The 23,450-nt window shown below is 40.1% G+C and overlaps 1 protein-coding gene across 1 annotated transcript in view; it reads right to left on the bottom strand.

Annotated features, from left to right (window-relative positions):
- The window catches only part of CNTNAP5 (contactin associated protein family member 5), a 491,198-nt gene that overhangs the window by 354,069 nt on the left and 113,679 nt on the right, over positions 1–23,450 (bottom strand). Inside the window, exon 3 of the mRNA XM_020805439.3 lies at positions 12,068–12,261. Coding sequence (XP_020661098.3) covers positions 12,068–12,261 — 194 coding nt within the window. The remainder of the gene's footprint in view (positions 1–12,067; positions 12,262–23,450) is intronic.

Genomic DNA, 23,450 nt, shown 5'->3' with positions numbered 1-23,450 from the left:
AAATAACTCAGAATTATATTCAAACTATAACCTCTAGAATACAGATGATACACAGTTCTTGTTCTCATATTGATCTGTTTGGTGCTGGAGAACTTTGTAGAAACCCTGGACTTCCAGCAGGGCAATTGATTGATTGATTGATTTGATTTATTTATTTATAAACTGCCCCGTTAGTGGACACACTACTCTGTTAAAGTTAAAACTTCAACAGAATGGTGTGTGCACTCATTGTTGTTGTTGTTGTTTAGTTGTTTAGTCATGTCCGACTCTTTGTGACCCCATGGACCAGAGCATGCCAGGCCCTCCTATCTTCCACTGCCTCCCGGAGTTGTGTCAAATTCATGTTGGTTGCTTCGATGACACTGTCCAACCATCTCATCCTCTTCTCCTTTTGCCGTCACACTTTCCTAACATCATGGTCTTTTCCAAGGAGTCTTCTCTTCTCATGAGATGGCCAAAGTACTGGAGCCTCAGCTTCAGGATCTGTCCTTCCAGTGAGCACTCAGGTTTGATTTCCTTTAGAATTGATAGGTTTGTTCTCCTTGCAGTCCAGGGGACTCTCAAGAGCACTACTTAAAGTTAAAACTTTAAGTCAAAACTTAAAAATCCCACAGACCCCATGTAACAATACAATAGAAGCAAGTGTGACCTAGATTAAAATCTAGCCTGAACTATCTCTGGAGGTAAAAATGGTGAAACTGATGCTGTCCTACTTTGCTGACATCATAAGAAGGCAAGATTCTCTGGAGCAGACAATAATGCTGGAAAAGGTCGACAGCAGCAGGAGAAGAGAAAGGCCAATATGAGATGAACTGACTCCCTAGGAAAGGCCAAAGAGTTGAGCAGGGCTGCTGAGGACAGGATGGCACATAAGAACAAACCCTAGGAAACTATGAAACCCCAATCAGTGCCCAGGGGTTGGTAAAAGCAAAAGATCAGAAACTTAATCCAAGAGAACAGGGACGTTGTGGACAGAGTGATATCCTTTACCACGAGACTAGATTACATTTGCCAATTCTCAGGCTTCTAGCTAAAGCTCTGGGAACTATTATTCATCTGCAGATTTCCAAACAGGGAGACAACTCTTAGGTTAAAAGCTACTAGAGGATATGTTTGATTTTTGTATGTGAAGTAACTTTAAATCCTAGCCACCTATCACCACTTATTTAGAGTTCATGCCTGGCTTACTGGGTGTCAAAGCACATAATGCCTGCATAATACTAGTTTTGTTGGCTGTTGGTGCATTTTTTTAACCCAGTCTAAAGTCCCACCTTTAATTCCCCACGTGTTTGATGAGGCTACAGTACTGAAGGGCTGCTTTGACTACTATCAGCCTGCCCAAACTTAGAAGTGATCTGCTGATCTCTATTCATAGGCTTGCCAGAGAGGACAAGAAGTTGGTGAGCTTCCTCAGTGTCAGGATCTGAAGCTGGCAATGTCTTGCTCTTAAAAATTGAAGAGGGGGATTATTCTTTTCTATCTGCAACAGATTCCACCACTACCCAAAAAAATCTCATGGGCAAACTTGCAGGATTTCTCAGAACGGAAGAAACAGCAGCCATAGCAGTATTATTATAATTCCTATACAGAGAAATGTATTTTCTGTTAACAATCAGGGTGCCCTTCAACAAATCATTTTCTTTCTCAAATCAGGTGGCCACACACAGTTGTTGCATAGTTAAATAACCCACCTTCGGGTCACTAGTGAAAGATTAGAAATCACAATGGGATGAGTGTACATTATAAATAGCACTGTGCCTGTTGGATTCACAACTATTGGGCAAAGTATGGGTTTCCAGATGTTACTCTCAGTAGGCCTGGCTAGGATAGTCAATGATGAGGAATGCAAGCAATTGCAACTCGAATTGCAATTGCTCCCCCTTTAAAATAACCAAATTATAGGATTATAGAGCGAGAGAAAACACAAAGGGCCATAGAGTCCAACCTCCTGAGAATCAGGAATTCTATAGCTAGAGTGCATCTGACAGATGGCCATCCAGTGTTTGGTTTAAACCCTGTAATGAAAGAACAGTCACCTACTTCCTGAGGCAGCCCACTCCATTGTCAAGAAGTTCTTCCTAGTATCTGCTTTGTAGCATCAAAATGCAGTTAAATTGCTGAAACTTCTGCTTGAGTTCACACCATTTTTTAAGTTGTCCAGAAAGACTAAATTCTGTCTTGGTAGTTGAAATAATAATAATAATAATAATAATAATAATAATAATAATAATAATAATAATAATAATAATAATAATAATAATAATAATAATAATAATAATAATAATAATAATAATAATGATGATGATGATGATGATGATGATGATGATGATGATGATGATGATGATGATGATGATAATGATAATGATAATGATAATGATAATGATAATGATAATAATAATGTTCTGTCAACTCAATTCTGAGTTAGGTCAACCCTTTTCAGGGTTTTCCAGATAGTGAATATTCAGAAGTGGCTTACCATTCCTTTCTTCTGGGGGCACCTTGAGACTGTGCAGCTTCCCAAAGCCCACATAGGCTGGCTCTACTTACAGGAAGCACAGTGGGAAATGAAATTCCCAACATTTGGCTCTGCATAGTATAACTTTAAACTATTTTTAGCAAGTATTGATGGATCAGTCTAGTTTGCATTTGTGTGACATTTTCATGTATCCAGCCCAGCTTGTTCTCTGCAATTTGTTTTTGGGGGAAAAGCATTTAAATTCAAATTGTATGCATTTCTTTAGCATATGCATTTTTATGTATTCCCTCTACATATGCATTTTTGAGAATAAAAATATATCACAAGTTACAGAGAAATGTACAGACTAAGAATACCATCTGTATTGTACTCCATATAGCAGTCTAGGAAAGGGAAATCAGGCAGAACTTGGAAATTTTACTTTTTGGACTTAAACCCCCAGGTTAAAGGAAGCCAGATTTCAGTTGAATATCAGGAAAAACTTCCTAAGTGTTAGAGCAGTATGGCAATGGAACCAATTATCTCAATAGGCGGTGAGTGCTCCAACACTGGTGGCATGAAATAGAAATTTAGACAATAATCTGACAGATATCCTTTGATTTGTATTCCTGTACTGAGCAGGGGTTGGACTCAATGACATTATAAGCCCCTTTCAACTTCTTTATATGTTTCTATGAATTCTAAAGCTGTATTTTACTCCCAGAGGCTCAAGGAGCTGCAGACTCCAAAAGGAACTTTTCCCAACTATGGAACTAAGATAGGTCACTGAACAGGCCGAATGTTGTGTCACTTGTGCTTTCATCATTACAAATTCATGTCTAACAACTGGGAATGTGAAATTTTATACTAGTACCTATTCAAAAGAATAGGAAGATCAAAAGGACTATCAAACCAACAAATAGTCTTGGAAAGACTAATCCGGCTTCTATTGTAAGGATTCTGAAAGGTAGGAATGAAACAAAACTCTGATGCAGGAGGAGGTAAGGAATGGAAGCAGGAGGATCCTGAACACTGAGCAAGGGGACTTAACTCGTCATGCTTTTAGCACCTTTGAAACCTACAGTCATGTGAAAAAGAAAGTATGCCCTCTTTGAATTCTATGGTTTTACGTATCAGGACATAATAAAAATCATCTGGTCCTTAGCAGGTCTGCAAATCAGGTAAATACAACTTCAGATGAAAAACAAAGCCATGTGACATATTACACCACGTCATGTTTTATTTTACAATAAAGCCAAAATGGAGAAGCCATGTGTGAAAAACTAAGTATACCTTTTGATTCAATAGCTTGTAGAACCACCTTTAGCAGAAATAACTTGAAGTAACCGTTTTCTATATGACTTTAACAGTCTTTCACATCGTTGTGGAGGAATTTTGATCCGCTCTTTACCACGTTGCTTTAATTCATTGAGGTTTGTGGGCATTTGTTTCTGCACAGGTCTCTTAAGGTCCTGCCACAGCATTTCAATCGAATTGAGTTCTGGATTTTGACTGGGCCATTGCAACACCTTGATTCTTTTCTTTTTCAGCCTGTCAGCTGTAGATTTGCTGGTGTGCCTGGGATCATTGTCCTGTTGCATGATGCCATGTTGGCCAAGCTTTAGCTGTTGGACAGATACTTTGATATACAGAGGGGTTCATGGTTGACTCAGCAATTGCAAGGTGCCCAGGTCCTGTAGCTGCAAAACAAGCAGAAATCATCACCCCTTGACTTCCGTGCTTGACAGCTGGTATGAGGTGTTTGCCCTGAAATGCTGTGTTTAGTTTTCACCAAACTTGGTACGGTACATCTCCACTTTGGTCTCATCTGTCCAAAGGACATTGTTCCAGAAGTCTTGTGGTTTGTCCAGGTGCTACTTTGCAAACATAAGCTGTGCTGCCATGTTCTTTTTAGGGAGAAGAGGCTTTCTCCTGGAAACCCTTCTAAGCAAACTATACTTGTTCAGTCTTTTTCTAATTTTACTGCCATTAACTTTAACATTCAATGTGCAAACTGAGACCTGTAGAGTCTAAGATGTAACTCTTGTTTTTCTTAGCAATTTCTCTAAGCATTGCATGACCTTGGGGTGAATTTTCTTGGATGTTTCACTTGTGAATAATTGGGTTTGAAAGTGGTGGACACACTTGCTGATGATCAATTACTCAAGGGTACAGTATTTGGTTAGTACTGCTTGGCTGCTACTTAGCCTCTTAACTCCATGGAAGCAGGATGGGTGTACAGTACTTTATTTTTCACACATGGATTCTCCATTTTGGCTTTATTTGTTTATAAAATAAATCATGACACAATGTAATGTGTCACATCTTGTTGCTCATCTGAGGTTGCATTTACCTCATTTTCAGACTTGCTAAGGACCAAGAGAATTTTATTATGTCTTGATATGCAAAACCATAGAATTCAATAAGGGTGTACTTTCTTTTTTCACTTGACTGTATGTTAATATACTCTAATTTAGATATTTTGAGGATACAGTATGTATCTATTTGAGCAGACATTTGTTGATCCAGAAGGGTAACATCCCAACAGTTATTTTAGAATATGCAAAAGTAGTCCTCTATAGCAGGGGATGTCAACCCCCGGATCACACCCCGGTGCTGGTCTGCAGGCTTGCCAGAATTGGGCCACGGATATGTATCTCCTCTCCCTGCATGCACATGCGGTGGGCATGTCATATTCATGCGGGGGCATGTCATGTCCGCAGTGGGCGTGTCATGCTAGCATGGGGGCGTGCCATGCTCAGTGGGTGTGTCATGCTCACAGGGGGGCATGTCATGCCTGTGGTGGGAGTGTCACACTTCCGTGAGGGGGTGTCACACTCGTGACAGGCATGCCACGCTTGTATGGAGGGCGTGTTGCACTTGTGGTAGGCATGTCACACGCGGTGGGCATGTCACACTCCTGCGGTGGGCATGTCACACCTGTGGTGGGTGTGTCATGCTTGCATGGGGGGTGTCACACTTGTGACTAGCATGTCATGCTTGTGCGGTGGGCATGTCTCACTTGCGGTGGGCGTGTCACACTTGTGCAGTGGGCATGTCACGCTCGTGCGGTGGACGTGTCACGCCTGCAGGTGGTGTGTTGTGCCTGCAGGGGGCGTGTTGCATGCCTGCCGTGCTCTCACGGGGCTGCCTTCGCCCCCCCATGCATGGAGCTCGCTCCCCCCAACCAGTCCGCAACCCCAAAAAGGTTGGGGACTGCTGCTCTATAGTATCAAATCTCCAGGTGGTATACCTGAACAGTAGTATCTTAGTTCAAGGGGCCATGATGTTATGAGGATTTCTCCAAAGCAGTTCATTTTAAGAGGTGGAGGCTGCATAGATATCCACCAAGTAATACTGTTGATCAGCATGGTGGCTCTCTTACGGCACATTTGTGTTTTCCATCTGCCCACTCTACTTCCAATGCTAAACCTATAGTATTGTGTATATATACTGTAAGTATAGTATAATATATCTATATTACAATGCCTTTATTTTAATTGGCCAGTTTATCTGAAGTGAAAAGCTTATACTGTACTCTGGAAACACAAACATGCAGAATATATTGAGGAATATGGTAGTTTTATGGGCAGAGGGAACAAATAATCTACTTCAGTGTATAGCAATGTCCCAGAAACATTTCCTGTTTTTGCAGAAAGAAATGTTGTTAAAAGATGTTCAACAGTGTAACAGACTATGTTGGAAGGTTGTAGACTCTCTCCTTAATTGTAGGTTTTTAAACAGATTTTGGAGGCCACCTGTCAGGAACGCATTAACGGAGGATTCCTGCATCACTAGGGGACTGGACAAGAGGCTGTGTGGGATCCCTTCCCATTCTACATCTCTGTCATGGCAATGAAGACCAAGAAACAGTCCTACCTCCCTAACTGAGCCACACTATAATCCATTTGTCCTACTGTAAAATATTTCTTCTAACAGTTGGATACTAGATGCAGACTGCACCCCCTGTGAGGAGCTCTTTCTTATGAGTGGTTGATTCACAGATACACTTGCAAAGTCTCCCCATGCTGCTACAATCTCAGAAAAATACAGCAGATGTCATGGAGTACTAGTTCATAAGCAGTGTTTCTCGGTACAATCCATATCTCTGAAAATGATTGGCAGGAACAAATGCAGCCAGGTTGCCTCAGTTAACCAGACTCAATGGTGATAGGACAGTACTTACAAAGCTAGCTATATGCCATTATACACAAGAAAGACCTCCAGCAGCTGACGATTTTCTTGATGTAACATTGCATGGAAAGCCTTCTTAAAATGAAAAAGAAAAAAAATTGCAACTTTAGAAAGAAACAAAAGCATCTGTAGCTCTAAAAAGCAGATTGTCCTATCTAGTACACATTTCTCCATAATGGGCACATCAAAGAAACACTACTGCATAGTGTGTGCTGCTAAAATACATTCTGAATTATTCAGTACTTTAAAACTGAATAAATTCACTCACTTCTTCAAGTTATAAGGCAGGTGTTTTTGTTTCCCAATTAATAGTCAGCAAGTCCACACATTGCTAACGTCCATACTGAAAATACAATTATACTGTAAACCTAGTTTGCTATAATCTACAATGGCCCTTTGTACCAGATTATTTCAATACAAATAGGTTTGGAAAATTGGTTTTAAATGACTAATCTGTTTTATCTTACATCCCAGCTACAAAATTTACTAACATCACAAATGCTGGTTGAATGAATGTCGCAAATCACCACTTCAAGTCGCAAATCACCAGCATGATTTTTCTCATTAATACTAAAGGGAATTACAGTTTGGTACACCCATAACAATATGCCTTACCATCAATATATACAGAAAAGTCATTCCACATGTTGCAGTTGCACTTTGTGTGTTTCAGAAACAAAATATAGGATGTCAAGATAGACACAGAAACAACAAGGTCAGCTCAAGCCATTGTGCTGCCTGAGGTCGAGCCGCTTTGGGTCCCTTTGTTGGGAGAAATGTGGCATATAAATAAAAATAATAATAATGATAATAAACACCAAATGACAACCATGAAAGCCAGCCAAGCAAAAGCAGGAATTGGTTGACATATTTTTCTCATGGAGTAGCCAAACTCATGAGAAACCATCGAGATATGATCAGTAACAGGTAACCTCATACGCCCAAAGCCACCTGAGTTATTTTGGCCTATGGGGCAGAAAATCTCAAAAGTGCCTCCATCATCCCTGATAATAATAAAAGCACAATCATAACAAAATTCAGGCTCAAACGGTTTGCTGCTATTTCCCAATACCCCAAATCTCCCATCTGAGCCACTTAGCTCATCTTACACAGAAGTAGGGCTGACCTGGATGAGGCAGCTTAATTTTAGAAACTGAAATCATCAGGGGTAGAAGGTGGCCGGAAACCCATTCCAGAATTACATCTTTCCACTCAATTGATGCCTTAGTGTCTGTGTCCTGCTCTAACCGTCGGCAGCAAGAAAGCCTTCACATGGAAGCCACACCTATGCTTCAAACAACCAGAACATACAAAAACAGCAGAGAATAGGGGCTTCGCTGTGGCCCTCTGCCTAGTTCATGCGCTGACTGAATGCTTGAGCCTCCATTATAAAGGTTCTTCTCCATTAGCCAAGCTCAATAAGGAATATTTTGCTGTTCACATGCATACCCAAAGGCTGAAGTGCAGAAACCAAAGCACAGGAAGGAACAGATATAGATGGGTTCACCCCCCCGCCACCGCCTGCCCGAAAGTAACATGGCCAATCAGGAATCACTCAAGGGAGACTATGCAACAGAGTGGCAGCCCACAACAACTGATAGCCCCAGAGCCAGTTTGGGAAACTTGGTGAAGGAGTAAGTCCACAAAAGTTTATGTTTTGTTTTGTTTTATCAAAACTAATGCTGGGCTGAATGTTTTCAAATGAAAGCATAAACAACCAGAGGAGATGAACTTTGATTCACAAAATACGACTCCTCCTTTGGAGCGGGATTCACCAGGTGTACTTTCAGAGGGCCACTGAAAATGCATGCAGAAAGCAATAATAATAATAATAATAATAATAATAATAATAATAATAATAATAATAATAATAATAATAATAATAATAATAATAATAATAATAATAATAATAATAATAATAATTAATAATAGTAATAATAATAATAATAATAATAATAAGAAGAAGAAGAATGATAAGAATGATAAGAATGATAAGAATGATGCTGATGCTGATGATGATGCTGATGCTGATGCTGATGATGCTGATAATAATAATAATAATAATAATAATAATAATAATAATAATAATAATAATAATAATAATAATAATAATAATAATAATAATAATAATAATAATAATAATAATAATAATAATAATAATAATAATAATAAACAAAGCCCTCCTAATAGTGGTTCATAATGATAGCAGGCTCTTGTTTTGCTTCATTGACACTTCTAGGCTCTTCCCTACTTGAAAAAGTTGAAGAAGGAGGAAGACAATCAGAAAAGAGAGAAACGGAGGAGGGAACACCAACAATTTCCTTGTGCATCGACTTCCAGTCTAGCTGCTGCTCTGCTATCTATCAATTGGGGTGGAGAGCTCCTAAAGAGCTATGCCAAGCTTCTCTTCAGGCTGAAAGTTTGCTGTATGAATTCTCTCACTGTAGCATCCTAAAAGGATAGTCTAGAAGCACAAAAGTCTGGCAAGTCTTTCATTCTTCTTTCTTCCAAGAAAGCCAGTGGCACAAATAGCTATTTCCACCCAAAGGGTAGGTTTAGCATGCTCTGGCTTTTTTGTTGGTTGGTTAGTTGTCTGTTCTTCTTGATCCTCTCTTCCCACTTTCAGGTGCTCCATAATCTAGGCAATCATAAATCAGGGTGGCCAAGGGGCAGGGAGAGGTTTGATAACTTTCCCTTCTTTGCCCACCTTACTGTTCTAAAACTGTGTTCCCTGTACAAAGCTTATTTTACCATTGTCAGCATTAGCAGAAATTGCAATTATCTGCAGGCTATCTATTCCTATGGTGAGCAGTAATAGAAAAAAGGAATCACACCGTGTTACAGAATCACTCAGAGGTGTAACTTTTCCTGGACTCCATCCATATGTGTGTATATATACGTGTGTGTAGCATTTTATTACCTCTTCCCCCATGATGAGATTTCATTGTTCACCTGATAGCATCTAAACAGCTAGAATTACACTATCTTCCAGCAATTACAGTTGCAAGTAGGTGCTTTCAAGAATGTTGACCAATACAAAGAAATGCTGACAGGTCAAGCTGTGGTACTAGAAACACAGCGGAAGATTGAATTTTGATACTAGCAACAGAGCAGAGAAGGACCAATGTTCTCTAGTGTTTGAGAGGGGAGATCTGATTTGAAATCCACGGCAAAGTACGAATTTTGGGGGGTGATGCAATATCCAGTGATGGCAGAAACGATAACACTAAGAGGCTGCTTTGGAGGAAGGAACTACTCAGGAATAGAGAGTTGCCAGATCACCAGAATCTTATTTCCTGAGAATTCAGGCAAAAACTGGAGACCAGATTACAGGTTCCTGTGATGTCACAGAAGGCTTTGCAGTGTTGGTGCCAGGGTCTGTGCAACAAGAAGGCTCATGAGTTGCAATGCTGATACTCCACTCCCCCCTTTACTCTAGACAGCATGATGTGCTCAACGCTGGCATTTCAAAAAGCTTGGTTTCTCCCAGCCAGCTGTTAAAGGGCACTTTTCTGGGGAGACCCATTTTGTAGGTATATAACTTGGGTGTTTGAAACCCAATCTTCAGCAAATTTGGAGGGATTGTAGAGGAGAGTCATGGGAAGGTTTTTTTTTTGTGATTTTCGTATTTCTAGGTGCCTGGAGGGACTTTTTTGGGGGAGGTCTTATGGGTGTATAACCTGGACTTCTGAAACTCAAATTTCACCAAACTTGCAGGGCTTTTAGAGGAGAGACGGGGGAAGCTTCTCCACAAATTTGGTGTCTCTGGGTGCTTGGGGGCAATTTTATAGGGTTTGAAGTAAAAAATCAAATTTACAAATCCATCGGTCGATTTGTCAGGAAAAATTATAAATTCATATTCAATACTAATCACCATTTTCTGATCTGTGCTCATCTCTACTCAAGTACCTTATCCCTTTCTTTCTTTCTTTGCAACTTAAGTACATTTAATTCTTTAAATCTGTCAGATTCTTGCTTTTATACAACTTTGAATGAAAACACACACATCTCCATGTCTTTTTCAGAATAGCACACCTTCCACAGCTCTCAATCTTCACCCCAGGTGTCAATCTAACCCAAAACAAAACTCTGTCTCATCAACTTGACAGCTTCTAAAAAGAACTAAACACAGCTAAAACGGAACTGAACTTCATCTTACATGGACATATAAATAGACCAGTATCTCATTAGCCAGGCGGCATAGCAATCAACCAAAAAAAACAGAACCATTCACATACATTCCATTCCCCACCCCACTGGTTTTAAGACTCTCCTAGCATACTTTCCTATGCATATCTACATACAAGATATAAAAAGTATTGAACTGCCACAGGAAGCATGTAAGCAAGGCCACAACAAGCCATTTGGGCAGATTCATACAAAGCCTGGTAGTCATTCAGACAACCTGCACCTAAGCAAGTTAGGGCTTTAAAACTAATCACTAAGTAAGCACAGGAACACAATAGCAATCAATATAACTAGCACAGTGCACCAGCTGAAGCCCTCAACTCCCTCCCTAGGAAAGTCTGGCCAGTGTCTACTCTTATGCCTTCTAAGCGTAAGGTTAAAATCTTTTTCCATCTTGATCTTTAATTTTTAATTTTTTATCTTGTTGGTATGATTTAGTTTCTTTCTTCCTTGCTGTTTTTGATTTATTTTTTAAATAGTAGAGGTTTTAGGATTTCCCTGCTAAAATACATGTAGCAATTTTAAAGAATGACATAAGCACATAACGAAATAAAATAGATAGAATAAATAAAATAATATTCTATTATATTTAGCCTTGTTCTAACCCCTTTCCCTTTCATCCCTGGTTTGTTCATTCTCTGGGGGTGGGGGGGGGATGATGAGTCAGAAGAGGCAGAGTTCTGGTCTTTATGGACTGTGTGTGTGACACGGCCCTGAATTTCTGAGGTCCTGATACATGTGGAGTGCTCCCATGGGCCACAAACGTCTTGGCTGATCCACTTGAATGATTTTTTTTTCATTGTTGCTTGGATCACCCAAAACACAACATGGAATTTTTATAGACCTTGTCTGTGAAGTGGCGCAATAAAGGACTATACATCTGTGAGCTCCACAAAAATATAGGCCACCCATAACACAGCAAATTGCATATTAGGATATGATTTCTATCTGTTGTCTGGTTTTGAGCTCTTTGATACAAAATACTGAGCACATTCCTTGATTTTATATATATATATATAGATCACTTGAAACAAACTTCTGTAAGATTCTGACAACATGGATTATTATTCCTATTGAAGCTTGGAAGCTATATAGAGTTATCACACATGGAGAAAAGTTTCCTTTGAACCTCTCCTCCCCCTTGTTTCTCGAAGGGGAAAAACTCATTTGGACTTAGAAGCCACAACCTTGGTGGCATTACCACTATTAACTGAAAAGGTTGAAACCTACCCAGATGATGTCTTCCTCTCGATACTGCTTCCAATTGCGACCTGTATCGCTGAACATTAGAATGTAGCTTGTTGTCCAGTCTGAACTTCCATATCGTCCTTGAGTCGCAACACCTGTAATCTCCACTCTATCTCCCAAGTCAATCTGGAGCCACTGTTCTCTGCTAGAATCCAAGGGGGACCAGCCTCCAGATCCTAGGAGAAATGGAGCAGAGTAAATACGATGATATTTATTGATGCAAGCTATGTTTGTCTTATAGTTTGATTTTTTTGTTGTTGTTGCTGTTGTTATGTGCCTTCAAGTCACTTCCAGCTTACGATGACACTGGGAATTAGTGACCTTTGAAAGGCTCCGTTAACAGCACTGCTCAGATCTCACAAACTTCAGCCTGTGGCTTCCTTTCTGGGTGCTATAACTTGGAGAAAACTCTTCAAAAGTTATTATGAAGAAGTGCTAGATTTTCCCCCCCTTTGAAGTGCCATGTTTTATTTTTCATGATGGCTTAGGTCCCCATTACACAGCAGCTTATCCTCACATACATGCATCCCATTACAAAATCCTCTATAATTGTATAATCTAGCAGGAAATGTGTGGCATTCCTGCAGTTTTTACCCACAGTTCTGGCAAAGCAATATAAGGCACCCAGTAGCTAGTGGTCCTGATAGGCACATATTATCTTCAGTATCGGAAACAGTATGCAGGGATACATGTGTAGAAGTTTTTCTTCTTTAAAACAAGTTTCAAAATGGTGGCTGCAGCATTGCAGAGCCAGTTCAAGGTAGCAGGTTGTACAATTTACCTCAAATTATGTAAATTTCATTGTCTTTCCCAATCTCATTAAACAGAGAGCTGCAAATCACTCAGCAGCCTACATTATCTGAGGTGAAACCAGGCACCTCAAGCTGAAGAGTTGCAGCTGCCATTTTGGAACTTACTTTATACAGTATAAGAATGTGAGCCCTACATCTGGCCATGATTTTGAAGACATTTCTCCTACATGTCTATAGCTCTGTAATGCTGAGCCTGATAAAGAATCCTATAGGACTTGAAAGGTAGGAAGCATTTGTTAGATCTTAGTGGTCTAATGAAGGTATCACCCATTCTTGCTTTGTGTACAAGAACTATACAGCTTATTGTTTAAAAATCTGACTCAAAAACCACATTCAGCAAATTATACAGTTAAAAGAATCTATTAGAATAAGACTAAGAATGCTAATTTAACTCATTATGTCTGCACAGTAATACATGCTGTAACCTTTCGCTCATTATCCCTACCCAGACTTACAGCACTATGATTTTTCTTTATTTTCAAGTATTACTCATTGTCCACCCCTTAGCACATGGTGAGATGTGCTGGTAGCCCTTCTCCAAGCAATGCAATGGTTATGAGGGAAGAAGGGAAAAAAACTCAGGAAGCTTTCACATCTCCAGAAGTGCAAATTGCAAGGCATTTGATTGGCTCATTAGAATTCAAGACAGAAAAAAAATTCTCTTTTCTCTTTTAAGTCATCCCCGATTCAATTTTCTCTTCTCATTATGCAAGGCATACACTGCTGTGGCATGCTAGCTACAGGAAGAGATAAGGTAGAAAACCTTAGATTTCTCTCCCCTTTCTAGAATTTTGGTAGTAGGCCAGCCCAACTCCCCCCACTTCAAAAAAAAAAAAAAAAAGGTGTATGTGGTCAGTAGAAGTCACCCATTGCCAGCTTAGAATGTATGATTACGAACATACACTATTTCACTTGGTTGGCACAGACCACATAGGTTACAATGATGTTCATTCCAAGTGTAAAATTAGATTGCTTGCCAGCTGTAACTTGGTTGTTCTCTAAGCATGTCCCCCTTTGGTTCCCAAGTTCCCGTTATTGTCAGTCCTGAGCCCACAGACCTTGTTTTAAAGCAGAAGGTCCATCACAACATTCTCACCTTTTGGAATTCCCAGCTAACGTCAAAATAAGGATGCTACTCCAGGCAAAAAGTCAGAGACCTTTAACACCCATTCTGTTCTGCTGTATTCTGTGCCCTTCCCTGACAGCCCTTCAGTTTGCATCTACTCAGAGCAGCCATGCTGTCCAGCTGCAACCACTACTAAGCAGCAATGATGGCTGCCTCATTGACACTGCCAGCTGGACATGATCATCGTTGGCAGTGTAACAGGTGCTTTCATAGGGATTACTCCGTTCTACAACCCGAACGTTCTCTGATCATTTCTAAAAAGAAAATGTGACATACTTTGAATGAAAACCAAAAATATTTCAAAATTTCATGGGATAGTTAATACTGCCCATGTGTGATCAAAGAACTACATAATATTCCTCATTTTCATTGGCACTGTTTTGCTTTGTCAGCCTCTTGATTCTAAATTGCCTAGAGTGGTCTATTTGGCCCAATAGCCTGGGTATGTATGTATGTATGTATGTATGTATGTATGTATGTATGTATGTATGTATGTATGTATGTATGTATGTATGTATGTATGTATGTATGAATGAATGAATGAATGAATGAATGAATGAATGAATGTATTTATCCATACATCAGTACCACTGAAAACAGAAAGTCTTGCTTCTGAGTAAACATGCACAGGACTAAACTGAGAATACTTTATAATGTTTTCGGTGTTGCTGTTGTATTTGGTTGGTGACCCACTTTGGGCAGATTAGAATTAACAAGGCTGGTAGAAATTTGTATTTCCTTATGTCGTTGTCTACTCCAAGGCAATTAATTATATACTGGGGAAGGGAAAACACAGATTTTAAAAATATGTCATTGCTATCCACCTTTCATACAATGCTACACTCTGCAAAAGCAGCCTGAGTGCCAGCTGTTGTAAGAGTTGCCAGAGTAAATATTTTTGCTTTGCCTAAAGACAGTACTGTACTGTACATGTTGTTGTTGTTTTTTTGCATAGTTAAAGCATAGGGAACTGAAGACAGGTTTGCATCTGCTCTTAAGAGGCAGTACCTCCCCTCCCTGCAATTAATCCCCTACATTATTTTCTTCCTTTAGAGAAAAATATTGTAATAAATGTGCATATTCTGGCATGTTGAAAATGGGATGCTTCTTTTCCTGCCATCTGTCACACCAGCCTCTTCTGACATATACACTCCAGGGAGCATATGCCAGTTGCTCAGGCCCAAGAATATGAAAGTTTATTGCTATAGCAGCAGTAGTAGCAGCAGGAAGATGAAACAGAACCAGGAGCAGGTTAAAAGCTCAAGCAGAGGACTGTGCTGCAGGCATGTTTCAATGACTGGTTTCTCTTATTAATAGCAGCTCAACTGATTATGTGTGGTTTTATTACTCCTCTTCTATTTACTTTCTGCCCTCCCTACCAGAAATGCTCACAGTTTCCCAGAAGCTTTCATAGATACATTAGAAGACTGATGGATTCCCCCAATACAATTGGCAGTTCAAAATATAATCACAATGGAGCCTCCTTTTTTCTTCTTTCTTTTTGCTCATACTTTGTTCCTACAACACTTTTATCCATGAACAAAGAGAAGCAAATTTTTCCATGAATTAATACTGCTTCAAGTCGTATGTTGGCCATTGCACACAGTGTAAGAAAGGGTCTCCCACTTGTATTCTCTAATGCTTCTAAATGGTTGCGGAGGGGATAATTTATCTATTTGGATTGCTGTGAGATGTGCTGTGTTTTGTTTTTAAAAGATAACAAACACATTTTATTATTTTACCGTGCTTTTCTCATAGAGTTTTGAGAGGAAGAAAACCAAGATGGATAATAATTAAATGAATAATTATTGAATCAATGACTGAATGAATAACAGACAAGAGTGCAATACAACAGCAACAAGAACAACATCCAATAAGAGGATGGGTGCAGGCGATATAAAAATATGAAGTCAATTGGTGTCAGAAGATCCTTTTAGCAGAATCCAGTATGATGGAATTGCCTACAGTGGGATGGGCTTTTCATTTTTTAATGAAATACAAAAAACAGGAAAGAGGTTCTGTTTTGTACAGGTTGTATTCTTCCATCTATTGTCAAAAGAGAGCACAGAAAACACAAGGGATCCAAATTTATGAAAAAAAGGGTACTGAAAAGTGTTGTATTTCTTTCATGCTCCTTTGTTCGTGAAACCTTTATTTTACCCTTACTCTATGAAATTGGCTAAGAAATTTTTCTTACATTAGCATTGGTACAAGGGCTGTCAGCAACCAATCAGAACAGCTGGGAATTCTGAATCTGTAGAAGGGCATGGAAGCCAGTGAGGAACAATTTGTTGTTCTTCAGTTGTTCCTCGTAGATGGGATTACTGAGTTCTGAGTTCTTGGTACCCTCTACATTGGATTGCTGTCTGCCTGGTGTGCCTCCATTTTGGATCTTTGCCTTGTTGCCCTTTTTTCCTTGTTTTTTGGGGGGACTTCTTTTCCCCCATGGGAGGATTAATTCTTCTGCTGACTGCCTGGCCTGTCTGCTTGTGGCTTGTGGAGAGAAGTCATCAAGTGATGGGAGAAGAAAAATCTCCCCAAATTCATGTAGTTTTGGTTGGGGAGGAACTTTGATTGTTTTTGTTTTGTTTTGTTTTTGTCTTTATTTGCTTGCTTTTCTTGGTTTTGGGGAGTGGGGGCTGTATTTTTTTAATCCCTCCCAAATTTTGTATGGGTGTGTGGGTGCTTTTCCTGTTTGACTGATTTTTCAAATGAAATAGTTATTTGGTTAATTTACTGTGTATTTATCCTGTTAAAGGTGCATGTTCTGGTGGTTTGGGAACTGTTTTCTTTGCTTCTGCAGGGGTGGGCAGGGGCAAACTATGTGACTGTGCCAGTATGCTGTTCTTCGTCATTCTGGTGTTATTGGTTCTTTTTGTGTGTCTTTCTATGTGAGATGACCAGTGCTTGGCTGGCTAGCTGCTCCTCTCTCTCTCTCTCACCTATTGTGCTGCCAATTAAGTAGCACTAAACTCATACAGTTGTCTGTTTTCTAATTTTGGGGTGCTTTATTGCTTTTTGATTTGGTGGGTGTGTGGTAAATTTTGCATAGATCTAATTATAATTTTTCTTTCTCATATACGGTTGCCTGCTTTGGTGCTGATTGATCCTCTGTTGCCTTGCCCCTGCTTTTCGGGAGTCATTTTTAAAGGATTATTTAGGACTTTTAGAATGCCAGAAAACATGAAGGGGGAAACATGAAACAATGGTACCCAAAAGAGGCTTTCCCCCTTCATATAAAACAAAAGGACACAAAAGAAGACCCTGAAATGAAAGAAATATGAAAATGCTCACCCTGTACATCCCTCTGCCTGTGTATGCATGCATACCTCTTTGTATTTTAGAACAATACATGAGAACAAATATTGTTCTAAGTTATAAATATAGTGTACCCATTAATTCTGAAAGCTCCCAGTTTATTTCCACAGTATAGCATCACCCTAAGTTAGAGGGGACAACGTTTTAATATTGGGGCTGACATTCAATTGCTATTTAAGTTTCAAATTAAGTGACTAGAAGAAAGTCATAGCAGAAAAAAGTAGAAAAATCCTGTCTATAATTATAATCTTTTCCCACCTGTTCCTGTTTTAGCATTAGGGGCTATGGAAGCAGCTGGACAAATTTTAGAATAATCCCTTTCCCGCCAACCCCAGCAAAACTCTTACCTTGCTTTCTCCCTTGCTCTCACCTCCTTAACCCCCCACAACCTTTTAAATTAGCAATTCCCAGGTTGATCCTGGCAATAGTCCCAGGGAGCCAAAATTCAGTTTCCTGGAACAAATGAGGCGCCTCTAATTGGTCCCTTGTGTAGAAGAAAAAGAGACCACCATCCTCTTCCGAGCCATTTTTTATCATACTTTGGCTTAAAACGTTCAACTTTTGCACTAAAAAGTTAATCAAATAATGAAGGTTAGCAGCCTTTCACTCATTCATTAAAGTTTGCACCTGCACATGAACCAACAGATAGTCTTAAATGTTCAATGAGGCTTGCTCTGAGGAAAAGTTTCAATAAGATTGTCCAGCAGTGCAAACCTGTACAGGTTTATTCAGAAGTAAATTCTATTGTGTTCTTTAATATATATTTTGTTGATGGACAGAGTACATATATAGTCAGTCTCTTCTCCAAATATTAATTTCCCCATAAATATCACTAATTCTTTAGTAAAACGTTCGTTTCTGGAGATATTCTGCATTGGGGGAGGGATGTTGTGATTAGTAGACACTTAAGTATCAGTCCTACACCCACATACACAGGCATAAAGCCCACTGGATGATGATGATGATGATGATGATGATGATGATGATAATAATAATAATAATAATAATAATAATAATAATAATAATAATAATAATAATAATAATAATAATAATAATAATAATAATAATAATTTATTGTCATTGTAAGTATATACACATACAAGGAAATTCACAGACACCCAGAGACCAGACACATGCACACACATAAAATTCCCCAAACACTCCCCACCCACTAAAAGTCCCCCGCTAAAAATACAAACATCTACACCGCAGGCCAAGTAACACAGTCCAACTAATTATTCACTACTGGTGGTCTTTAAGCTCATTATTAATTGCAATTATAGCTCTGGGATAAAAACTATTGAGAAAATGTGTGGTCCGAGTCTTAATTGTTCTATATCTTCTGCCAGATGGTAACAGTTCAAAAAAGTTATAAGCAGGATGGGAAGAGTCTCTCAGGATGCTATGTGATTTCCTTATACAGCGGGATGTGAAGATGTCATCCAGGGTTGGTAGCTGGAGCCTGATGATATTCTGGGCAATTTTAATGGTTCTCTGTAGAGCTTTTTTGTCCGCTACAGAGCTACTCCCAAACCATGCCAGAATGCCATAGGTTAGGACACTCTCAATGGTGCTAAGATAGTATGACAGAAGTAAATGCTGAGATAAATTTAACTTGCCAAGCATTCTCATGAAATACAGCCTCTTCTGTGCCTTCTTCATTAGCATGTTGGCATTTATAGTCCATGAGAGGTCCTCTGAGATGTAAGTACCCAGAAATTTAAAACTACTAATTCTCTCCTCTTCCTCACCGTTTATGTATAGTGGTAAATGTACATTTCTCTTCTTCCTAAAATCAATTATGAGTTCTTTAGTTTTTTTGATATTAAGTGTGAGATGATTTTCTTTACACCAAAGTATCAACCTTTGTACTTCCTTTCTATAAGCAGACTCATTGTTCTTATTTATGAGCCACACCACTGTTGTATCATCCGCAAATTTAATAATTGCATTGGTGTTATACAGTGGGGTGCAATCATGTGTGTACAGGGAATAGAGGAAGGGACTTAGCACACAGCCCTGGGGAGCTCCTGTACTTAGTACCAAGCTAGAAGAACGGTGAGATCCCATCCTTACTGACTGTGGCCTATCTGTCAGAAAATCCTTTATCCACATGCAGATCTCCTGAGGTAATCCCAGGTTGATCATTTTAAAAAACAACCTATTTGGTAGAATGGTATTAAAAGCAGAGCTATAATCCACAAACAACAGCCTCGCATAAGTTCCCTGATGTTCTAAGTGGCTCAATACAGTATGGAGTACAATGGACATAGCATCATCAGTAGATCTATTTCCTGTATGCAAATTGCCATGGGTCCAAAGAAGGTGGAAGACTAGCCTTAATGTAATCCAGCACCAATCTCTCAAAACATTTCATAACAACAGATGTTAAAGCTACTGGTCTATAATCATTGAGAGATACCACAGCTGACTGCTTGGGGACTGGCACTATAATAGATGTCTTCAGGCAAGTGGGGACTGAACACTGCAACAAGGATAGATTGAAAATATCCGTAAAAACTCCAGCTAATTCTGCAGCACAGCCCCTAACAACTCGTCCCATGATTCCATCTGGTCCAGCTACCTTTCGAACGTTAATATTCTGGAAAGCGCGTCTCACATCTGAAATCTGCAGTACTAGTGGTTGTCTGTTGATGGTAGATTCTAGTGATATATTATAGACAGTAGGTGCTGGAATAATGGTTGTTCCTGTTTCCACCTCAAAACGGCTGAAAAATTGATTTAACTGCTCAGCCAAAAAAAACACTGCTGGATAATGTCTGAGATACTTGTAAGTGGGCATGCACAGAAGTGTTGGATAGCTCAGTTGTTTAGGCATCTGGATGCAGAGCGAGAGGTTAGGAGATTGATTCCCTACTGTGCCTCCTTGACAGGGGCTGGATTCAATGATCCATAGGGTTCCTTCCAGTCTTGCAGTTCTAAGATCATTATAATTGCACTGTTAAGACTTTTAAAAGAATAAAAACTTAATCTGTTATATAAATTGCTGCATTCGACTACACAACATTTTATTATATCTGTGAAGATTCTCAGTCATCCATGCGAGGCTATCTGGAAGTTGAGTCATGGCAGCTGGACATCTCTCTTATTAGGCTGAAACCTTTCGCTACTCATCCAAGTAGTTTCTTCAGTCTCAGGGGAGTTGGTAGGAGACCCCTGATTTTATTACAGTGCTGGTGCTGGAGCAGGAGGCACCGCTGAAGGAAAGCCGTGTGGCCGGGTGAGCACCTCCGCTGCCCAATGAGCTTCTCTGGAATACCTGCAGCCACTCTCCTCCACCCCCGTCAGCCCCATCGAGGTCAATACAGCAAGCCCTCAGAAGCCCCTGCTGCCCGTGCCGCAGGGAGCACTCAGGCACCCCAACGTTTCCCCGGGCTGGCTTTCCCTCTCGGCTGCTTCACCAGACAGCTCCGTCCTGAGCATTGCCCATCTTCCGTGGCATGCTCAGGACAGCCAGCCCTGCCTGGAGCCTTCGCCTCCCTGCGTGAAAGAATCGGGTCCAGTCCCCTTGTCACCCCGAGTGGCAGTGGTGGTGGTGGCGGCCTGGTGCCAGGAGGCCGAGCCTGACTGGGATGCTTTGGCCGCTTGCCCCGGCCTTGCCCTCAGAACAATTGTCCCAGATGCTTCCAGCCTGCAGGGATCTGGACTGGCTAGGGGACTCCTGCTCTAACCATTGGGGAAAAAGAATTACTGTACAATGAAGCAGCCTCTTTGCCACCAACGGTAAGTGATATGAATTTCCCGCCCTTTTCCCCTGCCTTTTTTTTGTTCGTAAGTGGAAGCTCCGGCCGCAAGTTGAAGCAAAATTTTGCGGCCGGAGCTGGTTGTATGTCGAAATGGTCATAAGTAGGGATGTATGTAAGTAGAGGCACCACTGTACATTTTATTATTTCTCCCTTTGCTCTGTGTTGTTTGCATTTTGTTAAAAGACAAGGGTAACACAGATTAGAAACATTCAAGTCAGACTTTATAACGATTTCTGTCTAGCCATTCAATATCTATTTTTAGCTGTACAGTTACATTTTATAAAAAAAATGGATTAGAGCAAACTTTGTCCCTAGCTGCTCCTATTGTTCTCCGTCCTTCTTATGAGTAGAACTTGCCCACTCAGGAGGCTTAGTTTAAGTTACAGGGTGATTTCAGATCCTGCAAAAGAACCTGAAATAAGTTCCATACAAAGAGAGTAAGATATACAAGAGAAATGCTGTCGGGCTTGTACAGATTTCCTTTCCACTCTGTTACTCATGGAATTTTTAAAAAGTAAAGCAAGTAGCATTTTTTTTAAAAAAAGCAACTAAGCACCAATTTCTTAACAAACCTACACACACATCCTATCTTCTACTTTGGAAATTGGCTCCTTTTTTATTCATCACTACAATCAGAAATTATATACACACACCTGTACCTACATGCATTACTTAACACTTGCTGTTGCATTCTGTATTAGATGGGCATTACAGCTCCCTCCCACCAATGTTAAGTACCCATAATTAATGAAGGCTGCAATACTGTCCCCACTTGTTTCAGAGTAATAGTGTAGTGGTATATTTGAAGATCCATCATCATTGTCCCTATAGCCACCACATCACAGGAAGTGAGGAAGAAAATGCAAATGGTCAGTCTATATCAAGAAGCTGGTCTTTTGTAAAAGTTAATGGTTAATTACTCTTTCATTATAAAAAAAAACCCTTCAAACACTAAAAGTCAGTAGCTTGGAAAATGCACTGTTCCTGGGAAAATCTATTTCTCTCTGTTACTTGAGAATTGCAGCTCAACCTAATGAGAATAGGGAAGCCTGAAAGGGATGGACAGAAATGTAACATTTCTGAACATTTCCATTTTTTTAAAAAAAGTTTTTCCTTGTTTTCCCCCCCTCCCCCAAAAATGGTTTGTTTTTTGTTTTGTTTGTTTGTTTGTTTGTTTTGGGGGGGAATTTTACATCTCTAGGGATGGATGATGTCATCATCTCTGCTACTCAGAAAGCACAAGGGTCTTGTTTCTAGGAGCCCTTTTTCCACTACACTAGAGCCTGGAAGTAACCCATGTTGACTTCACTACAATCTTCTGCTGAGTAGACCCAGTAAAGATTGTGTTCTAAATAAAGATATAATTTAAAAAGTGAGGGAATATTCTTCATTTATAGTTATCCAGATATGTGTAGAGTAATTGCTATGAGTATAAACTCGTTCGTTTGTTTAGTCATGTCCGACTCTTCGTGACCCCATGGACCAGAGCACGCCAGGCTCTCCTATCTTCTACTGCCTCCTGGAGTTGTGTCAAATTCATGTTGGTTGCTTCGATGACACTGTCCAACCACCTCATTCTCGGTTGTTCCCTTCTCCTCCTGCCTTCACACTTTCCCAACATCAGGGTTTTTTCCAGGGTCTTCTCTTCTCATGAGATGACCAAAGTACTGGAGCCTCAGCTTCAGGATCTGTCCTTCCAGTGAGCACTCAGGGTTGATTCCCTTTAGAATGGATAGGTTTGTTCTCCTTGCAGTCCAGGGGATTCTCAAGAGCCTCCTCCAGCACCACAATTCAAAGGCATCAATTCTTCAGCGGTCAGCTTTCTTTATGGTCCAGCTCTCACTTCCATACATCACGACAGGAAAAACCATAGTTTATAAGTACACTACACATACACTATAGTGAAAGAGAAGAAAGACAGCATTTCTGGGGGGGGGGGAGAGGATGATCAAAACCTCCCACCTCCACATTCTATGGAATCAAGCTTGAAAGATCAGTAGGACTAATTGAAGAAACAGATTTGTTGAACAGGAAGAGATGTCTGGTACTAACTGAGAGGTCAAAGCAGAATTCCACCAGCAGCTCAGATACACTTCTTAGGGATGTCGGCTCACCAATGCAGGTTGCCCTCAGGCCTGATCCAGTGACCAAAACTGAATCACATGTTTCATTCACTACAAGATTTCCCATGCCAAGTCCAAGGCTCACCCACATGATTTTTCCCCCTTCCCTTGATTCCTCTGAGAGGCAAAAGCTTAGGAGGGAGACGGGAGTGAAACAGCCTGAAAACTTTATTCTCAAATTTAAAAGGTAGTATCAACCAGTTTAAGCTCTAATGTAAG

This window comes from Pogona vitticeps, chromosome 1 (genome assembly GCF_051106095.1).
Source record: "Pogona vitticeps strain Pit_001003342236 chromosome 1, PviZW2.1, whole genome shotgun sequence".
Taxonomy (NCBI): Eukaryota; Metazoa; Chordata; class Lepidosauria; order Squamata; family Agamidae; genus Pogona; species Pogona vitticeps.
Note: the sequence above shows the minus strand (reverse complement) of the source record. Positions and strands in the feature narration are given on the sequence as shown.